Source organism: Podarcis cretensis (assembly GCF_951804945.1).
Source record: "Podarcis cretensis genome assembly, chromosome: 11".
NCBI classification, from domain to species: Eukaryota; Metazoa; Chordata; class Lepidosauria; order Squamata; family Lacertidae; genus Podarcis; species Podarcis cretensis.
The window spans coordinates 49,575,781-49,591,300 of NC_137180.1; the positions used below are offsets into that span (position 1 = coordinate 49,575,781).

General features: G+C 44.9%; 1 protein-coding gene across 1 annotated transcript in view; it reads left to right on the forward strand.

Annotated features, from left to right (window-relative positions):
* The first annotated feature begins 68 nt into the window (after nucleotides 1-68).
* The window catches only part of ADAMTS12 (ADAM metallopeptidase with thrombospondin type 1 motif 12), a 122,969-nt gene continuing 107,517 nt past the window's right edge, over nucleotides 69-15,520 (forward strand). Inside the window, exons 1-2 of the mRNA XM_079994679.1 lie at nucleotides 69-301; nucleotides 2,643-3,004. Coding sequence (XP_079850805.1) covers nucleotides 175-301; nucleotides 2,643-3,004 — 489 coding nt within the window. The 5' untranslated portion in view covers nucleotides 69-174. The remainder of the gene's footprint in view (nucleotides 302-2,642; nucleotides 3,005-15,520) is intronic.

Sequence of the window (15,520 nt, forward strand, 5' to 3'; positions counted from 1 at the left end):
GACTCCTAAGCACTCCCCTTTTCAGGAAAAGCCTCTCTGCCTTTCTCTCCGAGAATTTTCTTTTCTCTCCCCGCTCTCTTTGTGCATTAATTTCCACAGCCCTTGGCCATGCAACTTGACCGCTTTCTTTCAACTAGGCATTGAAAGAGGCGCTCAGTTTCCTGCAAATAAAACATGCCATGTATTCAGAGAAACTGGCTCGCCAATGTTTCCTTCTGGGTCCACTTCCTTAATATCCAGGCGTTGTGCTATGGTAGGAATCCTCCACCGGGCAGATTTGTCTTTCCAGACAAGAGGCAAGGTCAGTCGATTCTCTTGTTTTTAATTAAAGCGGCTCTTGCATTTAGCGTTTGACAACGTGGCATCTCTCTCTTCCCCTCTCCACATTCCTAATCTTGTTGTAGAAAAGAAGGGCCTCGCCTGTAAGCAAAACCTTTTGTACGAATAAGCTTTAGCCACTTCAACATTTGCAGATCTTCATGACTTTACGATTTTATTTTATTTTAAAAGAAAACTTTAATGCCGTTTTGTAAACCGTTCCCAGCTCAAGCCGAGCATCTTCCCAGGCACACTCTGAACATGCTGTGAGCGGCTGTTCGCAGCCCCACAAAGAACAAGGCTGGCAAGCTAAAACCAGCGACGAGCAATGGCAAGATTTCTTGCAAACAGACAGCTTGCAACGCTTCACCCCTGCCCGAGCAGTTACAAAACGGGTGGCAGGCGAGTGTGGATTATTTGTCCTGAGATGGACTGCTGCCTCCCTCCAGCAGTAACTGAGGGTGGCTGGTTTTGAAAACTCCTTTAACAAACCGGCTATTGCTGCCCTTTTAATGTCCACAGTTCAAAGAATTGTAGAGTTGGAATGTAATCTCCTTCAATGCAGGGATTTTCTGTTCCAAGTGGGGCTCTCAAACAAATATCAAGTATCTTAATTCTGCCTGTACCATCACTCCCCTTCCTATTACTCAAAAGAAAGACAGAAATGTAATGTCATTTGGTAGCTACAGGGGCATTTGGTGAGGTTACAGGGAACCAGGCAGAGGGCCTTCTCGGTAGTGGCGCCCGCCCTGTGGAACACCATCCCATCAGATGTGAAGGAAATAAGTAGCTATTTTATCTTTAAAAGACATCTGCTTTGGGATGTCCCTAAGGCAGCCCTGTTTAGGGAAGTTTTTAATATTCAGTGCTGTATTGTTTTTAACACTCGATTGGAAGCCACCCAGAGTGGCTGGGGAAACTCAGCCAGATGGGCGGGGTATAAATAATAAATTATTATTATTATTATTATTATTATTATTATTATTATTATTACTACTACTACTGCATAAGAACACAGCATATGACTGGGGAGGGTGGATTCATATGGAAGGACCCTGTCATTTAGGGCCACCCTACAAGGGGGAAAAAACACCTGAGTTATTGTGCATCAAACAAATTTGCATTGTCTTCTGCTTTTTGTTCCTAACCTGTTTTCTTTTGTGGAATATGTGGAGCTATGCTGATATTAGACTTGATTTCTGACATTTTCACAGGCACTGCTTATCCAGGCATGTCCAAAGTCTGTTTTGGGGGCCTAATCCGGCCCCTACCGGTCAGTTTAATTTAAAAAAAAGCTCAATAACTTCAACAACTTTGGTCATCAAATCCGGCCCTCTTTGAAAAAGATTTGGGCACCCCTGGATGCCGTTCCAAGCTGTCAGGGACTGGGCAGAGTAGGAATGGTGGAAAAGAAGACAGTTCAGAATTACAACACGGGTTTGAGGGGAGGTCACAGCTCAGAGGAAGATGAGGGGGAAAACCTGGGAAATAATGGGAGAGGAGGAAGAAGATGCACTAGAGATGCGACAGCTGACAGACACAGCGTCTTTAGAAAGCATTCCAGGCCCCACCTCTCCCAGAACCCAGCGAGCATTGAAAGTAAGAGAGCAAAGAGCTTAGAGGCAGAGGGCACTTCTCAGCACCTGTAGTGAGGACGCATGAAGGGAAAGAGGGAGAGGGTGGAGACTCACTCGGGGCAACGCCATTATTCCAAGAGGCTTCATTTCCAAGCCTCTCTCTGTGCACATTGAATAAAAAGCAGCTGCTAAGGACTTTTCCTTGTCTTATTGAGTTCCTGGCAACATGCCACGGGGGGGGGGGGGGGGAGGGAATTGGATCCTCTGCTGCCTGACACAAACCACAGGGGCTAGAAATTTAATTTTTTAAAAGGAAGCAAGCTGAGATCCTCTCAAGTTGCTGGATTCTGCCAGTTCTCCAATTCGTAGATATTTTTCCACCGGTGCAAAATTGTGAAAGGCACACAACATACCATGTGCAACTTAAAGCCAAAGCTGATGTGATGGGAGGGGTCTATTCTAGGAATGTGGAAAGCGTAGCCCTCCAGATATCGTTGCATCCTAACTCCCATCAGCCCCACCAGCATAGCCAGCAGTCAAGAATGGAGGGAGCTGCAGTCCAGTAGCCTCTGGATGGCCACAGGTTCCTTATCCCTGCTGTTTTCCTCATTCTCTCATGGAACTAGAAGTCCTTCCTCGCTTAGCACATAGTTAAACTATGGAACTCACTGCCACCAACTTGGATGGCTTTAAAAGAGGGTTGGGCAAAGGTGAAAAGCTAATTTTTCTGCTCCTTTTCTCCCCTAGATAATTTTATCAAAACGTTGCAAGACTACCAAGTGGTAAGCCCAGCCAAAGTCGATGCAGCCGGGCAGTTTCTGTCTTACAATTTGCACCACCATGCTTCCACTGTCAGAAGGAAAAGAGACACCAGGAGGAAGGACAGTCAAGTGTATTATAAGATTAAGCACAAAGACAAGGACCTGTTCTTTAACTTAACCCTCCATCAAGGATTACTGTCCAATAATTATATTCTGGAAAGGCGATCTGGCAACTATTCCCGTGCAAAGATGGTTCAGCGTTTGGAAACTTCGTGCCACCTGACTGGGACAGTCTTGCAGCCAGATTTCAAAACTGGGAAGGCAGCAATCAGCACTTGCAATGAACTAGTAAGTGACCGTTACCATGAAATATTTATTGTTATTGGTAATTTCAGGTATTCACAAACCAAAAGCTTCTGGTCCAAATTCAAGAGTTATGCTTCAGGGTGTGGAAGGCAAGATCAATGTTCAGATCTCTTTGCGGGTTGTTTTAATTCATGGCTAAGAATATGGATTAAGGACCTCTGTGGCTTGAGCTGCCCATAAACTGATATGACTAATTTACCCTGAAGGGAGTTCACAACTCACCTTACATGCCATGATAGAAGCTGTGCAAAGCTTGAGCAATTGCATAGTAAATGATGTTTGCATAACAGTTGCATGGTATGTGATAAACAGTTACGTATTTGGTGGTGGCGCTGTGGGTAAAAGCCTCAGCGCCTAGGGCTTACCGATCGAAAGGTCGGCGGTTCGAATCCCTGCGGCGGGGTGCGCTCCCGCTGCTCGGTCCCAGCACCTGCCAACCTAGCAGCTCGAAAGCACCTCCGGGTGCAAGTAGATAAATGGGGACCGCTTACCAGCGGGAAGGTAAACGGCGTTTCCGTGTGCGGCTCTGGCTCGCCAGAGCAGCGATGTCACGCTGGCCACGTGACCCGGAAGTGTCTCCGGACAGCGCTGGCCCCTGGCCTCTTAAGTGAGATGGGCGCACAACCCCAGAGTCTGTCAAGACTGGCCCGTACGGGCAGGGGTACCTTTACCTTTACCTTATTTGGTGGTGAGAATTAAGAAGATAAGGAACCTTGGGGTCCAATTCCATCCATAAGTCCATTTCCCCAAACCATGCCCACCTGTGAATCAGGTGACATCATGCAGATGGATAAGTGATGTCAGCTGACAGGCAGAGGTTCAGTTCTGCATTGGCTGTGGCTGCCAGTTCTCCAAAGGCAGCAGCCACATACAGACAGAAGGATTTACCCCCATCCCCCACCTGTTAAGAATTCTGCAGAGAGTTCAGTCCTACTCAGTGCTGCTTCACTGTCTCCCCACCACACCTGTGGGCCAACTTTGACGTAGGACTGGGATCAGATGATTGACAGGTGGTTAGTTCTTCCAGCCTATCAAAGTTGGTCCACTGGGTTGCAGGGAGATAAAGATCTGGCCGACCAGACCAGGTTTCCCCTGCTCCTGGCCTATGGGAAATCCACATGTAGAACATGAATAGCCCCCTCGGATTGGCCAAGCAGAATCCCTAAACCTAGGAAGTATTGGATTTTTGGCCAGGCCCCCTAATCATGAAAAGAAAGAGAAGGCGTTAGCAGGCTTGCTGTAGTATGCAGAATACATGCCCTGAGTGTGTCCTCAAACCTCCCAGCTATCTTACAACTGCAGATCCAGCTAGGCCAATGTAAACATGTGTGGGACAGCCCCCTGCTCCCACCCCATCAGTGCGGAATGAAAATTCCTTCCTTGGAAACATTACAGGCCTGCAAAATATCCTTTGACTGTTCAGAAACAACGTCGATTGCATGCAGCAGGCCTGGTATAGATACAAATGAAAGACTTTCATTTCAGCACATGAAAGAATAATGAAAACTATTTCCTTACATTTCCTTACATGTGCTGTGCAAATGTGACTATAGGAATATTTACATAGTCAAGGAGGCAGAGATTTAAGCCTTAGTGCTTGCCCTTGCTAGTTATATGTTGGTCCCATGCCGCGTTGTATTTTGTATTTCTAAAGGACTGCAAACCGCCCACAGAACTCAGGTGGGTGGGGTGGCATAGGCATATAATGAATATGTCTGTAACTTGTGTACCCAAGAATTCAATTCAGAGAGAAGATGTGAGAGCTCATCAAATGCATGGTTCTAGTAAATGAACAACTGCTGTTTTGTTTGTTTGATTTCTTTGGTAAATAGCGTTTCAATATTTTTTCAAAAACAAAATGTTTTTCTGCTTAGCAAAACAATGTACATCAAAGTGCTACAGTAATTGTGTCTTGGAAAACTAGCTAGTGTGAGGCTGTTTTCAAGGTAATACTTGCCTTCTGTGCCGGACAATTGCAGACAACAACCCACTTACAATAAGATTTTTAATGTTAATGAGTGTGTATGTGTGTGTTATCTGTGCAATTAGACCTGCAGCCTTACACACTGAAGGGGGAGGAAACCACTGAACACAATCAGTGCTGGATTTAGGTTTGATGAGGCCCTAAGCTACTGAAGTTAATTGGGCCCTTTATATGTCCAGCTGTCCTTTGTCAACAACAAATTGTGACTGTTTTTTGTGTTGAATATTTGCTATATGGTAATTTATGGACCTAATAGGTATCTAAAGCCATTTGCACATAACAAAATATGTATTTTATCAAAGTACAGCAGTACCTCGGGTTAAGTACTTAATTCGTTCTGGAGGTCCGTTCTTAACCTGAAACTGTTCTTAACTGTTCTTAAGCACCACTTTAGCTAATGGGGACTCCTGCTGCTGCCGCGCCGCTGGAGCACGATTTCTGTTCTCATCCTGAAGCAAAGTTCTTAACCTGAAGCACTATTTCTGGGTTAGCGGAGTCTGTAACCTGAAGCATATGTAACCTGAAGCGTACGTAACCTGAGGTATCACTGTAATTGTTGAACTGAAATACAATTAAGAAGAAGTATATTAATGTTGTTGTTTAGTCGTTTAGTCGTGTCCGACTCTTCGTGACCTCATGGACCAGAGCAAGCAAGGCACTCCTGTCTTCCACTGCCTCCCGCAGTTTGGTCAGACTCATGTTTGTAGATTCGAGAACACTGTGCAACCATCTCGTCCTCTGTCGTCCCCTTCTCCTTGTGCCCTCCATCTTTCCCAACACCAGGGTCTTTTCCAGGGAGTCTTCTCTTCTCATGAGGTGGCCAAAGTATTGGAGCCTCAGCTTCACGATCTGTCCTTCCAGTGAGCACTCAGGGCTAATTTCCTTAAGAATGGATGCGTTTGATCTTCTTGCAGTCCATGGGACTCTCAAGAGTCTCCTCCAGCACCATAATTCAAAAGCATCAATTCTTCGGTGATCAGCCTTCTGATCGTATATTAATAGTGAAATTCAATTAAGAAGAAGTATATTAATAGTGAAATAATTATTAAGTTCTAACTTAAAATGATTTTTTATTCATAACAAACTTAATAATGCAAACACATTGGCATTTGGCAATAACAAAAGTTCCTTTACAAACACAATTTACAAAGACTCATAATGAGCAAACCAGTGATATTTTAGGGAGCAGGCTAGCAGGTGGGGCCCATTACTTACCTCATAGGAGCCTCCACAACACAAAACACTGTTGCTGTGTGTAGGTTTTATTTTATTTGTTTTTTATCTTATATTTTGGAAATGTACATCCAGGTTTTTTCCCCTTTAATTTTTTGGGGGCCCCCCAAGAGAGGGGGCCCTAAGCTATACTTTATTTAGCTTATACATAAATCCGGCACTGACACGATGCATCTTATTTCTGTATAAAAATACTGAATGCTACCTTCAGCTCTTCTAAAGGCAGTTTGTTGTGAAACCTGATGCTGTTGGTGGAGATGTTTCCTTCTAAAGGCTAATCGCTCTCCATTTTCACAGATGGATAAACACGGGAAAAGTGATTCATTCTCTGTGGCAAAGGTCACATTCTCCGCCTCTCGGAATATTGCGCCTTTCAGTCGCTGACAGAAATGTATCTTAGTAGAATACAAAGACAAGCACAAAAATAAGGAAAGCATAAGTGCCACTGAATCCAAAAATAATATCATTTCATGTTCCCCCACCCTTAGAGAGGAAGGAAGCTGCCCTGGGCTCCTTTGAGAGGGAGGGTGGGATATAAATTTAATAAACAAGCAAGCCATCAAACAAATAAAGCTTAGGGCAGCCTTTGCAACATCGGTTTCATTTGGAAGAGAGAACAGGGAAATCTTAGTGGAATATTGTTACCAATCTGTCATTATAAAACAAGCAAGACCTGCAGCAAAATTTGCAATGTGAAGTGTTGCTTTTCAGGGTTTCTAGCACTCACTAACTTGCCAACAAAGGTCCATATAGTTAAAGCTATGGTTTTCCCAGTATTGATGTATGGAAGTGATGTATGGAAGTGAGAACTGGAACACCAAGAAGGCTGATCGCCAAAGAATTGATGCTTTTGAATTATGGTGCTGGAGGAGACTCTTGAGAGTCCCATGGACTGCGAGAAGATCAAACCTCTCCATTCTGAAGGAAATCAGCCCTGAGTGCTCACTGGAAGGACAGATCGTGAAGCTGAGGCTCCAATACTTTGGCCACCTCATGAGATGAGAAGACTCCCTGGAAAAGACCCTGATGTTGGGAAAGATGGAGGGCACAAGGAGAAGGGCACGACAGAGGACAAGATGGTTGGACAGTGTTCTCAAAGCTACCAGCATGAGTTTGACCAGAAGTGCCTGGCGTGCTCTGGTCCATGGGGTCACGAAGAGTCGGACATGACTAAATGACTAAACAACAACAACAAGCACTCACTAACATGCTGACTCATGTTCATGAGGATTGAAAAATAATAATAATAATCATGAATTGCTGTGGAAATGTGGAGAACTGCATTAAGATTGGAAAAAAAGAGAGAGAAGCACAGACAACTGAAATTGATAGATTTGTCCATTTTTGGTTCAGCAGGTTGCACATAGCTCCTTACTGCGTTTATCCGAGCAACAATCCTACAAGGCCTTTATGCTGAGGAAACATGACTGACCCGAGGTCAGTCCTTTATTACTGAGCAAAATTTGAACCGCAATCTCTCCATTCTAAATGCACACTGGCTTTTCTCCAGTAGACCCCTGATTCCATTGTCTATATGGGAATTGCAATTCCTATGATTCTATTAATGGTTCGTGTCATTCCTTCACATGGGTACAGGATTCCACTGTGGGAATAACTGAATGGATGAAATAACAGTAAGAAGAGACTGGCGGCTAAGTGGAGAAAATGAGCAAAGTCATGGTGGACAAGGCTGCCCAAATGCTCCCGTACCAATGAATTGAATGAGTAACATAATCCAAAGGATAGCCATGAATAACTGACTTGTATGTTGCCCATTTTGCTGTCTGCATAGAGAAGGAACTCTCCTTTCATTAGCCGTACAGTGGAAACATTATCATCAAGGATCAGTTTACAAATTCAGTAAGAAAATGCTTGGCATAGCAAGCTGTTCAATTGCTGCCAAAAGCATGGAATGACAGAAACCTTCGACACTTGCCAGGGCAAGCACAATATAGAGAAATCCCCCCCCCCTTCTTGCTTCTCTCCCCCCACCCAGCCTAAATATGATCTATTTGTCATTGTAGCCCATTCCTGATTCTGAAGTTCTTTGTACCTCATGCTATAGAAATGCGGACTTCCTGCCAGCAATTCCCTTTCTCACAACTCTGTTGCCAGATGTATACCTGCCAACATTCAAAATCTATACATCTCAAACTCTTCTCCCTGTACTCTACAAATTCCTCTCCTGGCTTGTCCGACAGTTTTGGAAGTCCACATGTCTCAACCAATGCTGGACCTAAAGCCAGAGGAATTCTATATTTTCACTCCTTCTATGTGCACAATAAAAACAAACTGACAGAGTGTGTCTGTGTGTGTGTGTGTGTGTGTGTGTATATATACACACACACACACACACACACACACATATACAGTGGACGCTCGCGTTGTGATTCGGCACTTCTGTGCATGTGCATTTAGTGCTTCTGTGCATGCGCGACCGCCAAAACCCAGAAGTAACCCGTTCCGGTACTTCTGGGTTTCGGCGGTCCGCAACCTGAAACGTCTGTAACCCGAGGTATGACTCTGTGTGTGTGTTTGAGAGAGAGAGAGAGAGAGAGAGAGAGAGAGAGAGAGAGAGAATACACACACACACACACACACACACACACACACACACACACATATATACACATATACATACACATGCGCACACACACACAAAGGTAGACTCCAAATTCTGCAGTTAGGCGATAACCTTTAATTTGACCAAACAGATTTTCACAAAATAATGGCAAGCTTCCAAGTTCCTCAGAGCTCCCACTCAGGTAATATTTTACACAAAACAGGGTGTGTGAGGAATGCCCCCCCAATAGCCTAGTTATAATAACTGTACAGTGACAAAGCATTGCTTGAAGTGTGATCTAGTCAATTTATGGAACATTAATTGTATAATGGTAGAAATGGTTTTATTGCTGTTAGAGTTCTTACGAGTGGTTTATATTGTCTTTAGAGTTTGTATCTTATCAAATTCTCCCCTTATTGGGCACTGCTTTGATAGTTTCTTTACTCAGCCCCAACGTGGAGGTTGCAGCCTGACTACTGGTATCAGATAACATCTCAGATACTGGGATAAGGGAGCAGTGATTGATCTGTATTTTTGAAAATATGGTTGTTACTCAGAACTGTCCCATGCCGTAAGCTAAACACACAGGTTCCTAGTTAGGCAGAGAGAAGAAGAAAAGATAAACGTGGCACTAGGGATGGGTGAATGTGACAGTTTTAGTTTCTCACTTTTCCAGTCTTTCGTTCAGTTTCCCACATTTCCACATCAGTTTTTGATCATCATCATCACTGAAAAACTCCCTCTGGACTGTAAGAAAGGAGAGTGAGAGAGGCCTTGAAGTTACCCACCAACAGTTAGTGGCTGAACAGAAGTCTGAGCAAGTAGACACATAGTTCCTCTGACCACAGTTGCCCCCACTATGATGTGTTGTATTTCTGTTTAAATTCTAGTAACTATTTATAAACCTTGCAATATATATAAAGGTAAAGGTAAAGGACCCCTGGATGACTAAGTCCAGTCAAAGGTGACTGTGGAGTTGCGGCGCTCATCTCGCCTTCAGGCTGAGGGAGTCGGCGTTTGTCCACAGACAGCTTTCCAGGTCATGTGGCCAGCATGACTAAACCGCTTCTGGCACAACAGAACACCATGGCAGAAACCAGAGCACACAGAAACACCATTTACCTTCCCACCACAGCAGTACCTATTTATCTACTTGCACTGGTGTGCTTTCGAACTGCTAGGTTGGCAGGAGCTGGGACAGAACAACAGGAGCTCACCCTGTCGCAGGGATTTGAACCACCGACCTTCTGATCAGCAAGCCCAAGAGACTCAGTGGTTTTGACCACAGCGTGGATAAATGTAGGCAACAATCAGTGTGTGTGTGTGTGTGTGTGTGTGTGTGTGTGTGTATATATATATATATATATATATATATATATATATATATGCCCTCCTTTTTTTAGCTTCTTGAAGGCAATGTGGGGAACAAATGAACAACCAAGCATTCCTTAACAAAAAGGATTCCTTCTGGAGTGTTTTCAATTATGGGGAGAGAGAATGAGCTGGAAGGTTAGCTTGCGATGCAAATGTAACGTGATAGTCATTTGCATGCAGTTTCCATCTCAGCATGGGATAAACAGCACAGTTTTCAGTACAGCCCCCTCCCACTTTTTTGATTTACTGAGAAATCTTTGTGTCAATCTGTTGCTCTCTAAGCCTTTCCTGCCTTCATAGAGAGGAACTCTCTAATCATCCTGTCACATTTATACACCCACCTTCCTCTCAGCAATGACAGGTGTGTTGAGCTTCTCACTGATGGAAGGGAAGACTATGGCAACAGTAAATGCTGACAGTTTCTATGACTCTCACATAGCTCTAAGGCAGGCATTCAGGGTCTAATTCTGAATCTGAAACAATCCTTCCCAACGCCAATAAAAAAATCCTGGTTATCTTCATGTACACGGCCTCCTTGCCAACTATCTTGGTTAATTCATAGGTCGCTGTGTGTCCTCAATAGCTCTGAGGACAAAATTTTATGGTCTTACAGGTGTCATATTAAATAATCAAATCCTGAGCATGTTTCTGTAGTGTAAGGACAGGGGTGTGATTTGAGTGTCATTGTCATCAGGGAGTTCAGAAGTGGATACCATACAGCAGAAAAGTATGTGCTTGTCTATATCTATTGCTGCTGTTATTTTTGCTTTTGCATTAAAAAATATAAGTGATTATATGAATGGACCTTTGGATGGAAGTCATCCAGGTCCCATGGAAAGGGAGGAAAGAGGGAGAGATAAGAGAAGCTCAAGTCCCAGAGAAACAGAACCGTGTGTTCTTCTTGGTTCCTTTTCCAATAGCCTTTTGGGCAGCTGGATAGCTCAGCTGTCTGGAATCCTTTGCTTATAAATTCTGAGCTGTCTTGGATATTTAAATGAGCGAAGAACACTGAGCATGGTGTTCTTATGGAGATGAAACATAAATACATTTTAGGAACATGTCAGGGAACTGCCATCAGGGCCAGAGGGAGAGAGCGGGCTCCAGAGGGATTCCAGAGAGCATCCCGGGATGGGGAGAGGCAGCCCATCTTCTGGGGAAGGGAATCAGCATAGCACCAGTGGAGAAGGGGGGCAGATGGGGGAATCGGCGAGGTGGCTCCATGACTCCTCGCCGGAGACCAGTGGGGAGAGTAAGGGTCCTCCGCTGTCCACACCCTCCCTGCGCAGAAGGCTTCCGCGCAGGGAGAGTAGGCGGAGACTAGGCGTCAAAGAGCTTCTTTGCTGGAAGAAGTTCAAGAAACGCCCACTGACGGATTCTGCCAGCAATTGAGACAGCCATGGGCGAGTGGCTGTCCGGACAGAAAAGGTTCACTCAAGCAACCCAGCCAGGTGTGGCGCCGGTTTACGCACGAGCAACCCCTAGAACCATTACAGGAACATGTAAGGCAGGGCTATCAAAGGATGATTCACTGCAGCCTTCCCAAACTGGTGTCCTGTGGATGTTTTGGACTATCACTCCCATCGTCCCTGATCACCGATTATCTGACTGGAGGGTGATAGGAGTTATTTATTGCCTGGGATTTCTGTTTGGTGCATTGACACTTTGCTGTAAAATAACCTAGAGGTGCCTAATCTTATCAAGGGCCATATTCAGTCCTGAAAAACCCACTGGGGACCATAAACCACACACACTCTCATGTGCACACACACAGGAAGGTACACAGATCGCCCAGCGCTCCTGGGTGCTCCATTTTAAAAGATCACTCAGTGAGGCTTCCTCTTCTTCTAGGCCAGTGTAATGGCTGGATTCCTGTGTTGATCCACTATTGATAATTCCAGCCCCAAACTTCTCATCATTTCCCTCCATAACCGCCCCCAAGTAGAGACTAGATGTTTCATTAAAACATGAAGGGAAGGGAAATGGGAGGGGGAGAGGTAAAAGACAGGTGAAGAAAAGCAGGCAGCAGAAAGAAAGAGGGAAGAGATGTTCCATCCTCTTCTGGTACCCACCACTGGCACATGGCTCTAGACAGATTATATCTATGGGAATTACATCCCCTGGCAGAAGAAAGGTTCACCACCTCTAGACTGATATGTAGCTTGTTTTTCCTTAATTGACTTTATCACCATCATCATCTTCATCATTTTTTATTGGTATGCCACCTTTCCACAGTTAAAAAAACAACGCTCAAGGCGGCTTACAGCATAACAAGATTTACACAATTACAAAAATCATAAACAATAAATAAACCACATAAAAAATGCACAACCAAATGGGAAACAATTTCCACATAAATCAAAATATAAAACTAAGAATACAGAATTAATATCACAGTTTAAAATGACATAGGTAAAAATAACAGCAATTTAAACAAAAACAAAAACAAAACAAAATGGAGCCCTCTCTGCCCAGCAGCAGCAGTGGCAGCAGTCCTTTATAGAGCCAATCAGGCCCTGCCCTAGACTAGGTGTTGAGTGGCAGGACTGGGGCCCTCAGGCGCTGAGCAGGCGAGTCCTCCTGGGTGGTAGCCGCCGCCGCAGCAGTTCTTATAGCCTGTCAGGCCCCACCCTGGGCCAGGTGGTGAGTGGCAGGACTGGGGCCCTCAGGCATTTGGGGGATGGATTCTTACTGTGGAGGCAGCATGTGGGAAGGGGGTGTTTCTGGCGCAATGGGTTAGTGCTCCTGTCTGTTAACCAGAAGGCTGGTGGTTCAAGCCTACCCAGGGATAGCTGTGGGCAAGATCCCTGCACTGCGGGGATCTGGACTAGATGAATCTCTGGGTCCCTTCCAACTTACAATTCTGTGATTCTGTATTCATTTTCCCCACCCCCAACTGGAACAGAGGTGGGGAATATGGGTTTCTTGAAACCGGGAAGGCTGATTTCTCTTCTGAAGGCAGTCGGGGAGTGAAGAGGCAGGTCTCCCCCACCCACACGAAGTGGGTGCCTTTCCACTAAGAACACCCCCACATGCACCTGCAGTTAATGAAGGGAAAGCAAGACATGCATGCTGAGGTTAGCAACAAAGAATATAGTCTAAGAAGAAACGGAAAGCAGAGTTTCGCCGAGTGCGAAACGGAAGCAATGCCCTTCCGGTGCACGTCTTTGCTGGAGACAAAAAGACCAAGCGCTGGGAGGCCCAGCAAGTCAAGCACACCAAATGCAGGAACCGTGGGAAAGCAAGGTTGGAAACCATGCCAGTGCTAAGGGAAGGCATTTGTTTACAAGCACGGTCCTGGCCTTTCACAGCCATTTATGCAGATGAAGGAGCCAACTCATGCAGTGGCATCATTAGTCACGGTTCACGGGCTGTCCTCAAAAGGGTCAGAGCAGAAATAATGCACGCTAAGGGAAATGGACCCAGCAGCCACTGGGGAAGAACCAGTTTAGGAACGAGCCATCATCTTTAGCAATTGGGTGATGCTGCGTCCATTGCCGGGCTGGATCACTTTGGACTATAAGTGGACAATTAAGGGAAGGGCCATAGCTGAGTGCAAGAGTGCATGCTTTGTGTGCAGAAGGTCGTAAGTTCAATTCCTGGCATCTCCAATTAAAAACGATGAAGTAAGATATGAGTTTCTGGGGAGCACAAGTAGGGGAGAGTGCCATGAAACTCATGTTCTGCTTCCAATTGGGGCATCTCATTGGCTACTGTGAGAACAGGATACCGGAATAGATGATCCAGGAGGGCTCTTCTGTTCTTGTGCTCAGACAGAATTATTTCCTCACCGTAATCCTGCTCTTTGTTGTAGGTTTTGAACCAACTTTGAGGGGGGGGGGGAACCTAGTTATGAATACAGTTGTGACTGTATTATAACTTAGCATGCTTAAGAGCTGAGAAGAACAGCTTGCACACAATAAAAGCATTAATTCAAATTGCTCTCTTTCCAAGTATAATCACATGCTGGGTTTTTTGTTTTGTTTTTTGTTTTGGGTGCTCTCCACTTCATCAAACACTTTTTGTTAATGACGTGGAACCGTCACGTTGCAGAACAGCTAATTTGCATAACTTGTTTGCTCTTAATTTCATGTGTTGCCTTTCATTTCCTGACAGGTCTTTGTGTCCTAAGTTTTTTAAACAAACAAACAAACAAACAAACAAATTGCAATTTCTTTAAATGAGAATGTAGCCTAGGAGAGGCTGTGGCCATGTTTTTGTCTGCATTTTATCCTGAGTCTCAACAGGCAGCTGCCTATGGAAATTAACTCCCTGTGGAAATCAATGCATAATCATAAGTCCATTTATACCACTGTGCAAACTCAAACCTCTCTCCTTCCTCTCTCCCTCTTCTTTGGCGATCACTCATAGCGGAGTAAGATTGTCTTCCATAAAATCTTACATAAACACGGTTTAACCGTGAGTCCGTAAGTGACTGTGGAGGTCAATTCTAGATCCACACGTCCTTCCACAGTGAGGACATAATTTTCCATGGTGAGCATTTGCCAAACATGCCTTCCTCTTAGTGTGTTTCTCCCTTTCATCCTGAGTTTGAGCGTCTTCAGAACTCATGACACCTTTGGTAAAGGCTGTTCTCCAATTGGAGCGCTTGCAGGCCAGTGTTTCCCAGTTGTCAGTGTTTATACTACGTTTTTTTAGATTTGCCCTGAGTCTTTGAACCTCTTTTGTTGACCACCAGCATTATGCTGTGTGACACGGCAGCTAAAAAAGCCAATGCAATTCTGGGCTACATCAATAGGAGTATAGCATCTAGATCAAGGGAAGTGATAGCGCCACTGTATTCTGCTCTGGTCAGACCTCATCTGGAGTACTGTGTCCAGTTCTGGGCACCACAGTTCAAGAAGGACACTGACAAACTGGAACATGTCCAGAGGAGGGCAACCAAAATGGTCAAAGGCCTGGAAACGATGCCTTATGAGGAACGGCTAAGGGAGCTGGGCATGTTTAGCCTGGAGAAGAGGAGGTTAAGGGGTGATATGATAGCCATGTTCAAATATATAAAAGGATGTCACATAGAGGAGGGAGAAAGGTTGTTTTCTGCTGCTCCAGAGAAGCGGACACGGAGCAATGGTTCCAAACTACAAGAAAGAAGATTCCACCTAAACATTAGGAAGAACTTCCTGACAGTAAGAGTTGTTCGACAGTGGAATTTGCTGCCAAGGAGTGTGGTGGAGTCTCCTTCTTTGGAGGTCTTTAAGCAGAGGCTTGACAACCATATGTCAGGAGTGCTCTGATGGTGTTTCCTGCTTGGCAGGGGGTTGGACTCGATGGCCCTTGTGGTCTCTTCCAACTCTATGATTCTATGATTCTATGATTCTATGCTTTC